We start from the raw sequence: 20,418 nt of genomic DNA, 5'->3' as shown, positions 1-20,418 counted from the left end.
TGGTTACAAGGTAGTAAAAAAAGAAGCCAGGAATTAATGCAGTCGATCCTGTGAACTGCAAAATACCTAGATGAAAGAAGATTCCAGATAATCCTTCACAAAATGAGAAATTAATTTATATTACATTATACTAGAGAGAGATTCTAGTGCTGAAAGTCCAGCAACACAAGGTTAACAGCATACAGACATAAATATTACATTCCATATTTATACAATATTTAGAGGCAATATTTGAAAAAATCCCAATCCAATGTTTCATAATCAAATATCTTGTGGAGTTTTTTTTTTTTTTCTTTCTTTCTTTCTTAATACAGCGGGCCTTTCTGTTTCTTAGTCCAAATTCTTTAATATAACACTTATTTAATATATGGGTAACTGTTTTTCTTGGCCACACAACCCACCTAAATGTGATATTTTTGTTTGTTTGTTTTTAACCCATTCTGCACATATGGTCATTCTGATATGTACCTCAGATAAATTAATTGATTAAAAATATGTAAAGGAGAGAGTACTATTTTTTTCTCAGTGCACAGTGTATCAGATATGAGTTATTTGTGTGATGACATAATCCATTTAAATTGAAATTTTTTATTTATTTTTTTTCCCCAACAATGGATGTCCACTGATTATGTTCTGAGTATATACAGGATTTATATTTCTATGTCTTCAGATTTATAAAAGAGATGTATATATGGTTTTATATATGATTGTGTCTTACATGCTTGTGGTCTTTTTGTGTAAAGGAAAGCATTCATGCATGAGACACTCTGCTCTTTGTTTCCCCATAGATTATGATATTTTAGAAGATAACCATCTTGGAAATTTAGATCCCTAAAATTTTCTAGTAACAACTGAGAGAAATTCAAAAATCTAACAGATGAAGTTTTTACATTTGAAATGAGCGTTCAGAAATGAGGCTGCAGAAGTGAAGCAAATTGCAGTCACTGCAGTCAGTCAATTGTGTTTATAGTTTGACTTGATCCAATTAATTACCTTTATAAGGTAGTTTCTTTGTGGTTTTGTTTGTTTGTTTTTCTTTTTTATTTTGTTGTTTTTGTTTGGTTTTGTTTTTAATATATAAGTAATGGGTTATTTTCAAGCAAATATGATCATATTTATATCTAACTAGTAGCATATGTTGAAATTAAGTTTAATACTCATAGGAGAATTACTACCATCTTCTCAATCCATTCAAGCAAATGTTTGAGCAGCTTTGATGGGACCTTGTTTAAAATTCTTACCCTTACACAGTCCCAATGCAGTTCTAATGAAGCTAGTAAAGAGGTAAAGTTGTAAAAGCTCTATCAATTGCTTCATCTTGGTATGATTTTAAGTATAGAGAAAGCACATTCCTTCAAATTAAAAAGTGTTCTAATGAGAAATAAGTAATTCAGAAAATAATAGTCACCTCCAACACCTTAATGCCATTGTAGTTCCCGAATATAAAAGGAATTTTCCGAGCAGCAACTGCAAAAATATCTTTCTGAGTTCTTCCAGTAATTTTCTGTCTGCTTTTTAAGATGTACATAAATAGCTCACCCCTGAAGATATTGCTTGGCTCAGCATTCGCAGTGCATCTGTGCTACTGTTATCAATGGATGTGTTTCAGTGATGATGGTAACACATACATATAAACAAGAGTTTTCAAAAGGAATTGACGAAGTAATTGAATTCATAGATAAACATTTTTAGAGGGGCCTGATTTTTTTTTCCAGTAAATTGGAAATAAAATAGCTCCACATTTCTGAAAAACAGATAATTTTTTATTTTATTTTATTTTTTTTAATTTTTTTTTAAATTTAAATGGTCATATCTGAAAATTCTGTCCTGGTTCTGCCTAAGAATTTGAACAGTTCAAGTGGTTTATAATTACACAGTAGAGAACTCAAGAAAGTACTCATTTCCTAGCCCATAATTAAATTTCTCATGAAACACAGATATATATTTTTAGCTCTCCAAACACCAAAGTATTCTGTATTTTGTAATTTTCAAATTAACACTGGCAGTTCAGTTTAAAAGAAGAAAAAAAATAATAATAATAATAATAAAAAAATATATATATATATATAGAAAGAGAGAGAGAGAAAGACAGAGAGAGACTGAGTTTGGGCTGAAAAGTTTCTATGTAAATTTAATTTTTCCCTTATTCTTGTCATATTGGAATTCATAAACACTTTTCTCTAATATTTTTCTTTAATATTCTTTGGTGGTTGAGTGCTCCAGTTCTGTTTTTTTATCTATGCAAATAAGTGAAAGTGCATAGAATAGTATCAGTATAGTGTAATACTCTAAAAATCTGTTTGGAAGTAGCATGCAGAAAATAAGTCGTAGTGACTTAGAAGAGTTAAAGTAAATGTGATCAGAGATCAAAAATCCTCTTACTGAGGAAGGAACAAATGGTTACAATTCTTTGATGGTTTTATTTGATGGTTTATGTTATGTTCTGTATTCTGCTTAAGATGTGCAGGTTTTAGAAAATAGTTATGTATCTGTAACAACACCCTTTTGATGTTTTTTATTCAGGGTAAGAAACATTAGCCACTAATTAAAGTCTTGTTTTAAGAATGATATCAGATGGGGATGATGGTGGCAGGTGCCTTTGTGTCTAAGTGAATGCTTTAAAATATTTTTGTATCAACCAAGGAACACAGAATCACTGCAGGTGACAAGAAGTGATCTGCTCAAGTGAAAACCTGTGAAAATTTATAAATAAATAAATAAAATGCCTATTATGCTTTTCTTGAGTTGCACAGTGTCAACACCATTAAGTTAGGCAGTTACTGAAACACCTACATCTTCTGCAAGTAAGCAAAGTAAACAAACATAATCTGACTAAATACTAAAACTAAATAAATACATGAATCTCAGAAGACCTAATGTCACCTATTAACTTTACCTTTTTCACTTAATGTCAAAGAAATCCTACTGTAATTCGAGAGGTGTGGCTATTCCTGTATTCTTCAGGTATCACAGAGGTGTTCTTGTTCTGGTGATATTATATTTCAAAAAGAGTCCGTCAGGCTCATTTTTAGCTAATATTGAATTTTTAAGCTGCCTTAACAGGAATCTTGTTAAATGCCTGCTTTGCTCACATTGCTTGCTATATGAACAGTTATCACCACACAGATGCTCTTGCAAAGACTTATCTTAAAGGAAGTGATTCTCAGCCGTAAGAGTGTAATCCATAGAGGAATAAAGTCCTGTGTTTTATAAAACCAAAGTTATAGTGTGAACTAAAAGTAGTATACACTGTGTCGTGAAACACTTTCTCTTCTTGATTTTAATAATACCTTACTTAAAGTTTTAATGACCAGGATTGTTATGGGAGTTTTGACCTATTAGGATGCAGAATTTAGTATTGTCTTTATGCATCTGACTGCTAAATATTAATAGTTCTTTTGGTGGCTGAATGAGTAAAGAATTTTCTCATATAGGAGTAGTCTTGGATTTGTTGTTCATCTCAAAGAATCTTGATATTTTTCCACACAGAAAGCAAGCTAACAGACCAGAAGAGTAGTACTATCATACTAGAAGAGTAATACTTTTATTCTCCTTCTCTATGTATAAATGATTTGAGAAGTTGGAAACATTAGGTGTTCTGGCATTTTGGGACACTGTATGCAGTAAAGAAAATGCCAGCATTATAAAGAGCTGAAGCAGGGAAGTGTCATATATGCCCTAGACTGTTTCTCAGGTACCAGCTTTAGGCAAGTGTCAGAAGATAGGAAATAGAGCTTTATTCCAGTGCAGCTGTCCTAACACAATGTTAACCTTGCTGCAACATCCAGATAAGAATTGACATAGGGAATTAACAGACATAATGCCTGTGATCTTTGCACAATCTGTTATGCAAATTCTGTCCAACCAACTAGAACTGTTTTGAATAGAGGTTCAGTACTTGAATTAGTAGCAATACATCAAAGACGATTCTGTCCTTTCCTCAATTGAAATGAAGCAATACCTCTAAGCTGTTAAAATGATTAAAGGAAGTTACATTTTACATATTTGAGACAGCTTTCAAAGAAAGGAATCATAATTGGCTCCTTTCTCAGGTTAGGATTTTATTAAAATAATTAACTTAATTACTTAAATACTGTAAGTTGCTCTTCTTTTTGAACACATAGCCCAGTGTTTATTCTCTCATATAATGTTTAAAATTCAATCACTTATTTTAGGTGCTTAGCTGATATAATGTAGTGTTGCATTTTTTCACTGTGACAGATGTGTTTCTGATAGTCACCAATTTTATGGTAACATCACTTCTTTCATTTTAAAGAGTAGCTTCAGATTAACAGCCAGAACACATGGTTTATTGGTTGAAAATATGAGATGGACACTTGTATTCTACTTAAAGATTAGTGTACTTACACGGTGCACAAAAAGTCTTTTGTTTGTCTGCCAACCTTCTCATATGACATGCTGACAGATTTCCTGCCAGCATTTTAATTTTCACTGCCAGGTCACTGAATTCTGCAGAGAATTTTGCAGCCTTGCAAAGCTCCAGGGCCAACAATATATTTGAAGTGTTAAAGCAAAACTATAAAATAAAATGCCAAAATTGTCATGGAAACAAAAGAAACTGAATACAATCAAATTTTATTTATTTCCCTTTTCCTTGTTAAAACATTCTCTACTAAAATATTTTGCCAGCTTCTGTAGTTAGAGCTTGATGTCAAGGATTGCCCTGAAGTCACTAAGAAAATAAACGCATGACCTTGGGATCATACTTTTACTACACTTTCCTGTCCAGCACCATAACCTTTCTCCCTCCTTCCCTTCCCTCCCAGCAATAGTAGACCAGATAATAAAAAGGTGGCAAAATGATGATGATAAATTCTCTCCTGTCTCAGCCCAGTTAGCTTTTCCTGGAAATTCACTCTGCATATATGTGGAAAACTAAAATTAGCTGCTGAGGTATATTTGAAGTACTTTCTGTTAAATTAACAGCAGGCAAGAGCTACAAGTAATATTTCTGACACAGTAATGACACAAATAGTTATGACGCTATAAGACTCATGTCTAGATGCTGAGTTCATCTTTCATACTCACAATGTGCTTTTCAATTAGACTATATGAAGATAAGTGTTGAGAAAATTTGGCCCCAAGGTTTCTATTGATTTTTCACTACAGTTAATGACCTTGAATGGCTAGATAGATGTTCTATCCTGGGCTATATCTGACACCTCTACTAATAGGCTGTAATACTTTTTTTTGTGTATGTGGTTGTATAAACTCATAGAAGGAAGACAGGTTGATGCTGAGAGACCTAAAAGTGTGGGCAGAACAATTTGAAAGAGATTTAGCCCGAGCACAGGTGGCAGAAACAAGCTTACAGGAAAAATACCAGGTAAGCAATTGGGAAATATTTGAGTAAGAAGATATTATTGTCATCATTTTTGTAATATGCATTGCAATATTTTATGCAGTCTGCATATTTGCAATTCAACATATTGTAGTTTAAAGAAATAAGGATGCAAATTGTGTTGCCTGTTATTGGTGGAGTATTATAATGTCAACTCCCGCTTTGCTATGTAGAATAGTGCACAGATGGTATGCCTAACACAGAGCTTTTTCTAGCAGCATGAACGACTGTCCTAGTTAGAAGTGAACGTGTGTCTGTACAGTCCTTCCAGATCTTCCATGATATAGCTCAAATGAGAAATATAACTGAAAGCTGGGTGAGGTGAGAAGTGGACAGGAGACAGGGCTTAGAGCTTCATTTTTAAGCCCTCTTTTAAACGTTAATGTCTAAATCTACAACATAAATTTTGGCCTAAATTTTCTACTGAAGCTTGACTATTTTCTAAAAACAGCATCTGTCCTACCTCGCATTTAATCCATTTGCTAGTTTATCTGAAAAATGATTATTTCCCTTTGGACAGAGTTCAGGCATCTGATACTGAAGGGAAATTCAAAAGTCCTACCTATATTTTCCGGGAGCGTTCTAGGATCTATTAAAAACTTTAATAAAAAGCAATTCAATGAAGGTTATAAATATACAAGTTAACTGTTTCTCCTTTTTTGGGAAGTATTAGGACTTCCATCAATGCAAAATTGTCATATAGGTGGCCTAAACTCCATAAATGTTGCAGAATTTTTTTAAATCTACTCTAAATTAACTTGATTTTCTCTTTGTGCAGTCATTTAAGCATTTCAGAGTGCAGTATGAGTTAAAAAGGAAACCGATTGAACTTGCAACCCAGTCCTTACGGAAAGATGGTAAATTACTGCTTGATCAAGCTATAGTGAAGCAAGCATGGGACAGAGTTTCTTCCAGGGTAAGTTGAAAACTTATTATACTATATATATTTTATTAAGTGAAGGTTTAATTTTTAAATCCTTCAAGGTACCTATTTGCTGCTGATTTTATTAGGCATTAGGAACAGAAATATGAAACAAGTTTCCAGTGATGTTGAATTGTACAGTATTTTTTTTGAGAATGTTTTGTAGCTCTATCATCCTTAATATTTGTTCAAAGACAGAGTATGAACTTTAAGACAAGGACAATACATTGAGGTTTCCCTTTATTTGAAGGTATATTGACAAGCCAAGCTGAAAATATTGTGAAGGGAAAAAAATGCACAATGAAGCTTCCAAATGCAATTTTTCAATTGAAACTGCTAGAGTTATTCTAGTAATAACTAAAAATTTGAATAAAATATTTATAATTTAACCAGAAAACATTTTTGTGCAACAAATTCTGAATCAATAAATGAAGATTTAATGCCATTTTTTACCTGGTTGCAATAGAAACAATTAATATTAGTTTTCATGATAATAATTCTGTACTAAAAGAATGAAAAATCCAAAGTGAATTATAATGTTTGTCCCAAATAAGAAATAAGTTATCAAATCATTAATTGATACTCAGTGTATCTTCATGTATTCTTTTATTATTATTGTGAGTGTGTGTATGTCATACTTAATGGAGAATCTGTTTTAAAATAGTCTGATTTTTTTTTTTTATTTTATTTTATTTTTTACAATTTTCATTATTTTTACTCCCATATCTGAGGTTGCCAATAAGACATGGTACTGTAAACAGTAAATGAATTTACTGTTGTACTCTTGGCAGTTCTTTGAAAATCATTTGCACATTAGAATGAAAATGAAATCAAAATTGCAGTGGAAAGGTTTTTATGGAAAAGTATGAAATAAATAGCACTGAGAGGAAGATTGTCTCACCTGCTTTGCTGTGCTTGATGAAATTCCAAATCTTCAGAATGTCAGCTGTTACAGTTTACATATAGTTGGTTCTGTAATGCAGCTATGATTCTAGAAGGGAAATCCAGAAATCTTTATAGAGATTTTGTTGCCTATGAGAATAATGTAATTTCAGAACTAATGTCATACTTGTTTGTAAAATTAAGCAAGGAAGGAAATTCAGTCCTCTTACTTTTATTTCCCAGCTATTTGATTGGCACATACAGCTTGATAAATCTCTTCCTGAACCTTTGGGTACCATAGGTGCTTGGCTCTATAGAGCAGAGGTTGTTTTGAGGGAAGAAGTAGGTATTCAGCAAGCTCATGAAGAAACAGCAAATATAATTCACCGGAAGCTTGAACAACTTAAGGTAAATATACATGCATTCATTCTGTGCATTATATTTCATTATTTCCAAGGCTGTAAATGATCCATGATTATTAATTGCAATTTGAAAACTAGTTGGTACGGGAGGTGTTAGATGGTAGCTAAAAATTAGATATCTTTCGGTGATGACTTTTAGCTGTGATATTTTACAAGTAATATTCAAGATTGGTTTTGAATGTTCCTGCTTCTTCTTTCTGAAAAATACTGGATATTAGTATTTTAACTGTTTCCTACTCTAGGAGTGCTGTTGGGGAAAACTCCATACAGAACTCCTAAGTTGGATGCATTGTTCAACCAATGTGAACTCAGTAGGTGAAACAGAAGAAATAGAGCAAACTAAATGCAGCTACTAAATGTGCTGATGGTTCATGAATATATAGCTGAGACTTGGGGAAAAAATAATGAAATGAATTTTCATTGTGTAGTAATGACAAATAACATGAGAAGTCCCCTCTGCTATGGTAAAGAAGAAATTTACCAGATAAATTTGAATATCATTGCTATTATTTTTGCTGAGTCCTTGTTGTCATTTAAAATCAAAACTGTGAGGTTTTTCAGTGCTTTTATGTAATACAGATGAGAAAAGTATAGAAACAAAATATTGGAGACAACGAAAAATTGAAGCAGCAAATATAAAGGAGAAAGGAAAAAAATGGTGTAGAGAAAGGCTGCACTTGTGGCAGTAAGGCTGTATTGTTTCATATATTTTCTCAATATTATTTTCTAAGTTTATTGTGTTTGGATATTGTTTTCATTTTTATGGCTGAGGAGGTTTTTTCTGTAAAAAAAATCCACTTTTTAATAAAAGTAAAGCCACATAATGAAAAGCTGACAAATTTCATGGATATCGTGGAACAGTTTTGACAGTTTTTGGATCTCCCAATTATTCTTTATTAAAACAGTGTCACCTGTACTAATTTTAGTTTTAGCTAATAAATCTTACCAAAACAATATTAAAAATTACGAGAAAGATAATTGTTATCTTTCAAAGTCTAGTCTTTCATAAGGTTACATTTCATTAGCTTTATTTTTGACATAAAATACTTCAGGATTCATAAATACTTCAGGATTCATGTGTTTTTTTGTTATTGTTTGTTTGCATGTGAATATTATAAACCTTATTTTGATACATTCATAAGAAATAGAAAAAAAAAAGTGTACTAAACTATTTTCTTTGCATCAGAAATACTGTGGTGGGGGATTTCTACTCAAAAACAAACAAAACAAAAAACAAACAAACAAACAAACAAACAATTTACATTAGTCTGTTTCAGGGGACTTTTCCCATGAGAGTGAGATGCGAAAAACTTCAACATAAGCATGTATAATTACATCAGCTCCTGGTGTTTTTTTATCACTCAAATTTATATTGTTGAATCCTGGTGTGCTACTGGATAATACCAGAAATACATTTTATTTTTTTTTTTACTTTTTTTTTTTCAGTCACTGTTCTTTAGGAAGTTTTAGGGTTTTGTTTGTTATGCCTTTGTTCAGATAACGTTACCTTCTCTATATCTCTCGCTCATCTGACATTGCTTATTTTAGTGAACTCTGTGGCTTATAGCCATTTGGAAGCTAATACAAAAAGTATCAGCTTACTTAGACAAACCTTCAAGGAATTATGCAAGTGTTTAAGTTTATTTCTTCTCAGAAAGAGTAGTCAGGCATAGGAATGTGTTGCCAAGGGAAGTGGTGGCATCACTGGCCCATGGGGGTGTTCAAGCAAAGGTTGAACCTTAGGGACATGGTTTAATGGGTGATATTGGTAGTAGACTGATGGTTGTACCAGATGATCTTGAAGATCTTTTCCAAATTTAATGATTCTATGTTGTGGGTCATTTTGCAAAGCAGGATTTCTCTTGATGTGTAAAAGTTTTCTTGGACTTCCAGTTGAATTTGGATGAAACAGATGGGTTTTATTTTCACTTATGCGTGCATGTTAGGGGCATCCCCCTTTGTCTGGCAAGGTCTCCAATGCAGGTAGATGAGATGCATGTTCCAAGTCAGTCCTCTACATGAAAGTATGTTAGCTACAGGATAGCCTCAATGGAGTTTTCCACATGGTAAAATCAGTACATCACCTGCATCTGAGAAAGTCTGATTCACTTTGTTTCACAATGAAGTTTTGACTGAAGTGGAAAACAGTGAAAACATAGATGGAGTGATGGGAATTATGGGACCATTTGGTGGTCTGAGCAAATAGATAGGATCAATACACAAGCCTGCACTTTGTTCCCACGAGAGAGAAGGGGGCAACTTTTTACGATTACCTTTTGCTAATAGGCTTCTGAGCAGTTTGTGCCAAGAGCTGCCTGTTTGCAGAAAAATATCCACTGCTTTGTGTCCTCTCAGCCACTGGGGACTTTACGTGTTATTGTTCTAGTATCTCTTCAAAGACTACTGCCAGTCATTCATTTTAATATGTAATCTCCAGGAAACCGTTTGAAGCGGTGTTGCTTAGTTACAGTTGAAATGTGCTCTGCTGTAAGGTTTTTGCTGGTACAATCCTTATCACAGGAATACTGGTTGGGTACCACATTCTGCATTCATTTGTGTAATATAGAGAGAACAATCCTGAAATCCTTTGATGCTGAGAGAGTGAGAAGTTGACTAAATACTGAATATGTACTTACATAAGGAGCTCTGGATCTTCAGCCGGTATATAGAGGAGTAGATTAGTTGCTGAATATTTGAATCATGCTTAATAAAGGTTAGTATCTGCTATAAAGATGTAAACAGTAAATTTAGCAGGATCATAGAGTACCGGTATTAGTGTATTTTCGTGCTGCGTTTCAGGCATTATTTAATGCAGTTGAGAGTTCTTGTTTTGTTAAATCATTGCAGTATATTCTCTGTTTTAAAATCTTCCTGAATTGTTAGACATAGCTTTAACAGAGCATTTAATAAGGGTGTTTCCTATGTAAATGTTCAAGCTGATGTAAATGCTTTTATGGTAGGCATAACCTTGCATGCAAATGTGAGAGCATGATCAAATAGTTAACTACATTGAGTCATCGGTGCAGGCTTCAAATTGTGCTTATTAGATAGCCTACTGTGAGCCTTCTTTCTCCCTCTTCCCCTCCACCCTTTCTTCTCTCACTCTCAATCTTGCTCTCTCTCCTTAAAAACAGGATCTACTGAAAAATATAGAAGGTCACAAAAAGACATTCCATGAGATCCACAGGGCCAGGTCTGTTAATGGAGTACCTGTTCCACCTGACCAATTAGAAGATATGGCAGACAGGTAAGGCTTTCAATCTGAAATGAAAACCATCTGTGAAATAAAGGAGACCTGTTTGCTTTTTAACCTGTTCATGTAAAAACTGCTGTCTAATTATGTTTCTTAGTGGCAAGCATGAAAAAATTGGAAGGGAAAACCCTCTTAGTATATTAAAAAAAAAAAATGCTGAAAAGCTTGGTGCATTGATGACTGATGAGAATTAACAGAATCTAAGTGTTTTGAAAGGGAGTATATATATATTTAAATTGATCCTGTTATTACTTTCCCCTGGAAGAAATATTATGTAACAGCAATCAGGATGAATGTAAGAAAAAAGAATAAATTACTTTGCAAAACTTAGTAATAAATGTAAACTGATGATTTCTATGAATGAATATGATTATAATTCATTTGCTATTCAAAAGCAACTATCAGAATGATCATCATATATAATTAAATGTTAGTAGATTCTGAATTAGGTGAAAAATATCTGAACTGTAAGTGAAGCTTTCAGTCTGTCCTGAAAGAAGAAGAATATTATTGATATGTTTTACTACAGTATGATTCATTTTCCAGGTTTAATTTTGTTGTCTCCTCATCTGAGCTCCATCTGTTGAAAATGGAGTTTCTGGAACTGAAGTACCGTCTACTGTCACTCTTAGTCCTTGCAGAATCAAAGTTAAAATCATGGATTATCAAATATGGAAGGCGAGAATCAGTGGAACTACTACTTCAAAATTATATTGTAAGTTGGGGTTGTCTTCTTTTTGTTATTATATTTGAAATATTTTCACCAAAGATTGCTTGAATTTAATAATAATAACTATTATTAAAAAACAAACAAACAAACAAAAAAAAAAAACGAGACTTACCAGTCATCAACTTTGACTGCATTTATCTGAATATCTTTTCAGATGTGTATCTCTCATCCCCTGGAGGAGCCTTAATCAAAATACTAAAAATCAGGCATTTTTCATCATCTCAAAACCAGAAATAATGTCCCAACTGCTGTCTGACCTTCCAGCTTACCAAGCATATCAGGAACTTCCAAATCCTATATTTTTAAATAGAAATTTAAGAGAACTTAATTTCATCTAATTTTACAACAGCATAGATGCACTTCATTGTGCCTACATATGAATTTAGTGCAGCATTGAGGAGGTTCTTGGAGTGAAGTCCTTCACATTACAATTATTCTTAGTGTCCTCCAAATGAGGAAGAAATAATAATTTGTCTCTGTATTTGTTGAATGTATTATACTGGTTGTGGAGTCATTTTATTCTTTCAAGGAACAGTTTTTCCACTTCTGCTCTACATTAGTATATTAAACCCATTACTTTATTTCTATTCTGAAAAGAAATTGCTCCAGCTCTGCATCATTCATATATCATGTTAAGAAACAGAGGCTATTGACTTGCAAGTGCTCATTGATGTGATCCCTTTGTTACAAATTAATTTGCATTACCAAATGACTGGTAAGATGGTGCCACCACTCGCACTTCTACATTAGAGTATGAGGGATTCTTTCGAAAGCAGGTCTGGAATAAATATTTTTCCCCTTATATCTAATACATATGAGGAAATTTGCACAGGAAAATTCAATTTGGAAATAATTCATGCAGTTATAGAAACTTTCAGAACCACGATACTGTAGAGAAAGTTACTGGTGCCCACATAGCCTGCCAGTTTTTATTGTATTGGAAACAAACTTCAAATTTAAATTTCCTCTTACAATGTGAGAACTGAAGGCTATTCATACTTTTCCCTAAGTTTAAGTTTTAGCAGTTAGAGACACAAAAAAATCAGGGGCTAACCCTTGTTTTAGAAAAGCAGTAAAATATTCAGATGACCATTTACAATAACACAGTTTGCTAGAATGACATGCAAGAGCATATTAATGTCCATTAATATGGACAATGTTAATTGTCCATATGTATGCTTTGTAAGGTGGTCTCAAAGACTGCTAAAGGGTGTCAAGGGAAATAATGAGGGAGTGGATAGCTTAACTTTTGGATTATTAGTTTATATCACTTTCTTATTTTTAGCTTTAAAATAATTATTAAGTGGTGAATTTGTATGTTATTTTGTGATTAGCTCAATTATTCCTTTGCTTTCAGAAAACTAGCTCTTAGTTAGTCAATAGGGAAAAGAAAATGCTTCCTTGCATCATTTATGAAAATGTCACATCAAAATGAGGAAACTTGGACAAGAAGATAGAGCTCAGCTTCACTCCTGGTAGCCTTCAGTTCTGTTTGCTTCTATGTGTCCTATGATGGGAAAAGATTATTTGCTTTGGCTTAACTGAGAGCAAGTTTCTAGGAGCAAAAGCCAAGTATTACTCTTTGATCTTAGGAATCTTAATTAGTAAGGCCATAGTCAGTGCCTTCAGTGACTATGTTAGTAGACAATCAAGAAATAAGTATGTTGTCTGTCAAAGCTGACTGAGCAATGTTGGCGTTCTAGGAGCATGCATATTTAGGATTTAGATATAACATATACCTGGAAAATATTTATGTTCTGTAAGTTAAAAATAAAAGTGTACATTTAACCCATCTTCTTTTCACCTGTGTCATATAAAAGAAGTAAAGTTCCGAATAGACTCTATGCCATCAACTTGAAGAATATATTGTACCAAAGTGTCAGCTGCAGTGGAAATACTGGATACTGCTATCTGTGGACTTTAACCCATTGCACTATTTTTTGGCATAGTTTTATTAGAATTTTTGTAGCACCAGATGCTGTATGAATTTGGGAAAAGCTACATATTTTCTTTAAGGGATCTTGTCAGATGGGAGAAATCATTACTTGGCAAAATGCCAATTTATTTTTTAAATATATTTGTAATTGTTCTTGTGATTAGTAATACATAAATAATTTTGTATCTCGCTTTACTTTCTCATATGAAGAATAGCTTTTAGTTCAGGGTAAAATGTCTGTGCATATGGATTTAACAAAAGTGAAAATTCAGGAATTTGTCAAATAATTTGTGGTAAAGCATGCAATTCCTTATATTTGACAAATTTATACGTGTGTATATGTATATTTATATACATATATATATAAAAGTAGAGAAAAAAATACATCTGTTCTTGACTTCTAGTTTCCTTGGTTATAAGCACATTTTAAAACTACCTGCTAGATAACTGTGGTGATTTGACATAGCAACTGTAAAAGGTTTTTAAATAGAAGATTTTTAGATATATTTTGTCTGGTGGGTTCATTTTTAAAACAGTTTATCATACTTATATTATGTGGGCTGATGAATACAAGGTCTGATTCTTCAAAGTACATTGACCTTGGAAATTTTTTCATTGATCATTGAAACTTAGGCCCCATTTGAGACCTGGTATTACCAAAATTATAGTAGTATACATAGAAGTTTGTCTATTCTGACATTCCAAAACTTGTATACAGGTATTAGAGATGTGTTTGCCTTAATGTGTAGATCTGTAACTAGAGACACAGCAGGTAGTATAGGTTAGAGAACCATTCAAAAACTCGAGATAAGTACATTAGGTAAGGCAATGTAAAATCTTTATAAAAAGTAATGCAAGATACAATATATCTTTGTATCAAAAGATACATTTGCACAATATAGGTATATAATTATACAGAGCATTTAAATAAAGAGACATTTCTGAAAGACTTTAAAAAAAAAAAAAAAGCCATTTGGCAGAAATAAAGAGGCATCACTTTGTGACCAAAATATTTCCATATAAATTATTAATTGCATTGTAACACATTACATATTGGAAACACCACTCACAAAGAAAAAGGACCATTTTTCACTTTGGAAAAGTGATTTGCACATTTTATTTTTTTTTTCACTATGAAAACATATATATATTTCCTTAACTATATTTGTACCATTTGCAAAGAAGGTAAAAGAAAACTGAAGGATCAGTCAAATGTATTTCAACTCTTGAACTGAAATCTGTCTTTCTGTAAAGGACTAATACAGTAACCATTTTTAATGCTTAACTAGATTTGATTTTTGTAGTAACCTTCTTATAGGGAAGAAGTTTTTATTAATTAAAATTATTAATTAAAATGGTTCCACAACAAATAAACATAATGTTTATTTGTTCACTTTCTGTATATTCATAGAATATATAGAAAGGCTTGGGTTGGATGGTCTTCAAAGACCATCTAGTTCCAACCCCCGTGCTATAGGCAGAAGATCAGATAGATGATAATGATCAGAAGATCAGATAGCTCAGGGCCTCATCTAACCTGGTCTTGAACACCTCCAGGGATGGGGCGTCCTCAGCCTCTCTGGGTAACCTGTTCTGGTGCCTCACCATCCTCTGAGTGAAGTATTCAATGTAACATATGCTAGGACTTTCAGCAAGTGATCAACTAGCAGATTAACAAAGAACATATTAAATACTTTTTTCCATATGCAAAGTTAATAAACTGAAGTTTGAGGAGATACTCTGCTGTACCATTAATTTTAAAAGATGAAATTTATATACTATTTTATAAATGAATAGAAGAATGAAGTTAAGAGATGTCATTGCTGTCCTGGTGTGATTTCAAGGAATGTATTTTTAATATCTATCTTTATTTTCTCTGCATTTTTTTTTCCTTTCAGTCTGTTATTGAAAATAGTAAGTTCTTCGAGCAATATGAAGTTACATACCAGATCTTGAAAAGAGCAGCTGAAGTGTATGCCAAAGCAAATGGCTCAGGTAAATGCCTATGTTTCTGTTGTTGTTGTGGGGATGCCATTTTAATCTATTTAAACATAAATAACTTATAAAAAATGTAGCCTTCTATTTGTTTCTTCAGAGCATAGAGCTGTATAGCAGCTGCAGTCCACCAGAGAGGTGACAGCCTCTTGTAGCAATTTTCCATTTTCTCTAGCATGAGGCCAGCTGGTAGACAGTAGCCTGCCCTCCTGCTTTCCAACTTTCTGAATGTCCAGATCGGCGTTGTCTTGTTCAGACTTCCTCCTGGGAGAAGTCCATGGTCCATCCTAATTTATAGATTCTTTGAATATTGGTGATCTGAGCCCAGTAGTGTGCCAGAGAACCAATTATCAGTAGGGAAAATCACATTCTGGTGCCTGGGAACACTCACTGGAAAGATTTCATTTACTAGAAAAACACAGCCAGAGAGCTGATCTTGAAGTTGTCACAGTAGCAAAAGTATCCCCTGATTTAAGATTTTTCATCAACTGTGAAAAGGTATAAGGGGAGCCCAAATGATAGCACAAGTATGGGTGTACATGAGAAAACTGCGTAGCTGATTGAACCAGTACCTCCTGTAATTTCTGAACAGCTCTGCTTGGTTCAGTGAGAATGTATGAGGGCAATATTCGACCTAGGTAGACATGATATCACTTTAGTCTCTGCTGAGATAATAACACAGTAACATCTGTGGAAGATTGTTGCAGTTATTAAAATGGTTAGCATATTTGCAGAGAAAATGGACACCTTTGTTGTGAAATTTAAAATTGATGGTGATACTCAAATTTTACTGACAGGATATTCTTGCAAAGAATAAAAATTAATAGATTTACTCAATAGTATTAAAAATTGAGTAGCAAATTCTGTGTATTCTGTGAAGTCTCAGGATTTATATGGATTCTTTTTCATACCTCTTTTTATTATTTTTTTTTTCCCTTCTGGAATAAGGACACATATCTTTCTTGCAGTGTAGAAAATATTAAAAAGTAAAAAGTAAAAGGCAAAAAAAATAGCAGCATTTTGTTTTAAAGTCAGTAGAAGGAAGTTCCATTTCATTCAGTAGTTTTGTATACAGACATAATTTGTTTTTACATTACACATCTCTGCTACTTTATTTTTAAATTAATTTTCTCTCTTGATTTCTTTTATTACAGATTAGAAATAAACATCACACTGAATATGCGGTGTTTCTATGCAAATATGGCACTAATTTTATGTACTTTCCTCTGTCTTTAATTCACGTAGCTCATTTTTCAGTAATAATTTTGCACTAAAATTTGGGCTATCAACTGAGCGTATGTGTATAAGCCTTCTGAAACAGCAGTTTTAGCAAAATATAATTCCCTGATGAGAATGGATAAACGTAGAATAAAATTAAGCTTCACAAAAGCTTAATAATAAACTTAAATAATTGATTTCATTTCTGCATGTCAGTGGAAGAAGTTGAGAATGTGATGAAATTCATGAATGAAACAACAGCACAGTGGAGGAACCTCTCAGTAGAAGTGAGAAGTGTAAGAAGCATGTTGGAAGAAGTAATTGCTAATTGGGACAGATACAGCAGCACTGTGGCAGGTCTGCAAGCCTGGTTGGAGGATGCTGAAAAAATGCTTAATCAGCCTGAACCTTCTAAAAAGGTAAGAATTAATGCCATCTATATTTATCTATTTTGTAAATTATGAAATATGTTATATACTTTTGCATTTCTTTAGGTTGTTTTTAAAAATATCATATGAGAGAGAGAGGTTCAGGCTGGAACTTTTTAGTGGATTCACTGATAGATTCAAGGACTTGAGTAGTTTGCTACATCTTCTCATTCCTTCTTGACCTCTAATAAGGCTGACCAGGACAGTTTTCCTGTCTCCTAATAAGGAGAACTGGACAGTGCCAGATTTGGTAGATTTAATTAGTTTTGGCTGTGATCACAAAGGACAGTCTATGGACAAAGCAAAGGCTGTGCTCTGCAACATATAGAAGATTCAAACTGCACATTTAGCTTACTAAAGAATGATGATTATTCACTGATACAGCAGTACAGAGTATCTGTACTGATCTCACCTCTGAGGATTTAAAACACTTTGTTGTTCTACTCTTTCTTCAACAATTTTAAGCAGTATATATCCATTTAAAATTTTCTCTTTGGTTGTATCAAAAATGTAATTGTATCAGAAGTGTTTTTACATGTGGATACATTCTGACAAGAACTGTAGCTCCAAAACTTGAGATGACTGGCATTACAGTTGGGCTTTTTCACATCTGCCCCTAAGCAAGGGATGGCATAGCACTGTCACTATCAGATAAGCAGTCTTGGAATTCTAGATTGAGAGCCAGTAATAAAATGAGTCAGTGCCTCTTCCTTGGTCTTGAGGACCAAGTGGCATGGTTCAGCTTGCAAGCTTGTGGCTACTCTATTTCTCCACGTAAAGAAAGTGTCCTCTTTGATTCAGTCTATTTGGAACAGCACTTGCCCTGTGCTCTCCAATGAATTGCATACTGTTCAGGAGAAGGGCAGCTGGCAGAAGCCAAAGCCATATGAGAGAACATGTTAAATAATGGGGATAATCATGGTACAGTGATCAAGTAATGTTTAGTTCGCTGTTACAGCTATGACCATATTGCCTGGAGATACCTGTCTTAAGTAACTCCCATCCTTAGATAACAGATAACAGCCCATTCTCTTGTAGAGCAAAAAGGAAGGGGAGAAGGAAGGAAGGTTGGTCTTTGCCTTCCCTGCCAATTTATGTATGTGTACCCTCCTACAAGATGTACAATGGGAGGGCTATTTAGGCTGTCTTAGTAGGATGGGGGAAAGAAATCAGTCACAGCTACCCTTTTCACTTAACCTCTCACCTTCTCTGAGATAAGAGGAATCAGTAGTGAAGAATCAGTTTTCTCAGATCAGAAATTTTATTCTAACAGTGTTTTTAGTTACTGACCAAATACTTTCTCTTAAGAAGGAGTTTCATTAGTTCAACTGAAGCTACTCACCACAGTAAAATGAGCTACGAGTAAACTAGTACCAATTTTTAATATAGTAGGCTGTTTTCAAACAGTTCAAAATTCTATTACAGCATATCCAATAAAAAGTGTTTTAGAGAATGATTGTTCAAAATGTTTTATCAAACCATTAATGGGTGGCTAATGTTTAGTTTATTGTTTTAAGGTAAATGTTATTTGCAAAGGTTTAAGAATTTGCTTTTATTTTTTAATTCAGGATTTTTTCCGGCACTTACCTCATTGGATCCAACAGCATACAGCCATGAATGATGCTGGTAATTTTCTGATTGAAACATGTGATGAGGCCATTTCTAGAGACCTTAAACAGCAACTTCTGCTACTAAATGGAAGATGGAGAGAGTTGTTTATGCAAGTTAAACAAGTATGTGGTTTTGCAGTTGTTACATTTAAATGTTTACTTTGTAATTTCCATGCCAGCAAGACAGATTTGCCCCACTAGCAGGACTATACAACAGCTTACTAATGTGCCTAACTTTTCATAATTATTTAAATATGAAATTAAACCCTGTCAGTAGTTTAGTGCAGTTGGGGCATTTGTCTTGTTTATCTTTTGGGTTATAAAAAATGTTGTTTTTATTTTTAGATATATTCAGCTGGTGTAGCCTGTATTTTTTTCTTTACTATCATAATACAGTGTTTGTTATTCATGCACAACTTCTACTTTCTTTTAAGAAAATGATTGGTTTTACATAGCCATTGTTATTGCAAGGTCTGTAAAACTAAATAGGGAAAATGTTGAAAGTGCATGTTTTTATTACCCTTTAATGGAAGTTGTGTTCAATTAGTGTACTACAACCATAAGCAGGTGCAATGCAAATTAGTTAGCTAAATGTTTTCCCCAAATCAGTCAGACATTAGTTCCATCTCATGAACCAGGAGGTAGATATAGCAAATTTAAAAACTAAAACTAGAAATACAAATCTGTCTCATAAAAGAGATTCAATTGTGTCCTGGTTTCAGTTAGAACAGAATTAATTTTCTTCCTAGTAGCTGGTGGAATGCTGTGTTTTGGCTTAGGATGAGAAGAGTGCTGATAACACCCCGATGTTTTAATTGTTGCAGAGCAGTGCTTATACCAAGCCAAGGACACCTCAGCCTTTTGCTCTGTCCTGCCAACAGGCAGGCTGGGGGTGCAGTAAGAGCTGGGAGGGGACAGACCCAGGACAGGTGACCCAAACTAGCCAAAGGGGTATTCCATACCATCTGACGTCATGCTAAACAATATATAGGGGTGGCTAGCCGGGGGAGGGGGCCGGACTGCTCGGGGTTAAGCTGGGCATCGGTCAGCGGGTGGTGAGCAATTGCATTGTGCATCACTTGTTTGTACATATTATTAGTAGTAGTACTATCATCATTGTATTATTATTATTATTATTATTATTATTATTATTATTATTATTATTATTATTATTATTATTATTATTATTATTATTATTATTATTTTCCTGTCTTATTAAACTGTCTTTATCTCAACTCACGGGCTTCACTTTCCATTTCTCTCCCCCGTCCCAGAGAGGGAGGGGGGAGGGTGAGCGAACGGCTGCGTGGTGTTTAGCTGCCAGCCGGGTTAAACCACGACAAACTGTTTGGAAAATAAATGTTGTTTTTATGTTCTTATTAAAAGGCACAAGAGAGGATAAAATTATGCACAAATGTTTCACACCTTATTGTGAAATGTTTTCACAACAGAAAATATTTTTGCTTATTATCAATATACATCTAATGGTATTTTTCCCTTTCAGCAGCTTTCAATTGGCAATTGCCTGTTTGAAGATGTTGAATCTCCTTTTTAAATTGGCATGATTAGTTCCATTGCAGTCAAGTTAAATAGAAAAGTGCACAGATTTTTTATTGTAACCTTTCCAAACTAGAATGTTCTCGAGTTTTATTTGTTAATA

The 20,418-nt window shown here is 33.6% G+C and overlaps 1 protein-coding gene across 1 annotated transcript in view; it reads left to right on the top strand.

Annotated features, from left to right (window-relative positions):
• The window catches only part of SYNE1 (spectrin repeat containing nuclear envelope protein 1), a 257,346-nt gene that overhangs the window by 22,500 nt on the left and 214,428 nt on the right, over positions 1-20,418 (top strand). Inside the window, 8 exon segments of the mRNA XM_032185747.1 lie at positions 5,240-5,347; positions 6,141-6,278; positions 7,410-7,574; positions 10,723-10,835; positions 11,388-11,556; positions 15,406-15,502; positions 16,937-17,139; positions 18,717-18,881. Of these exon segments, the coding sequence (XP_032041638.1) occupies positions 5,240-5,347; positions 6,141-6,278; positions 7,410-7,574; positions 10,723-10,835; positions 11,388-11,556; positions 15,406-15,502; positions 16,937-17,139; positions 18,717-18,881 (1,158 nt within the window).

This window comes from Aythya fuligula, chromosome 3, assembly GCF_009819795.1.
Source record: "Aythya fuligula isolate bAytFul2 chromosome 3, bAytFul2.pri, whole genome shotgun sequence".
NCBI classification, from domain to species: Eukaryota; Metazoa; Chordata; class Aves; order Anseriformes; family Anatidae; genus Aythya; species Aythya fuligula.
The sequence above is the reverse complement of the archived record's forward strand: the minus strand, read 5'-3'. Positions and strand labels throughout refer to the sequence as shown.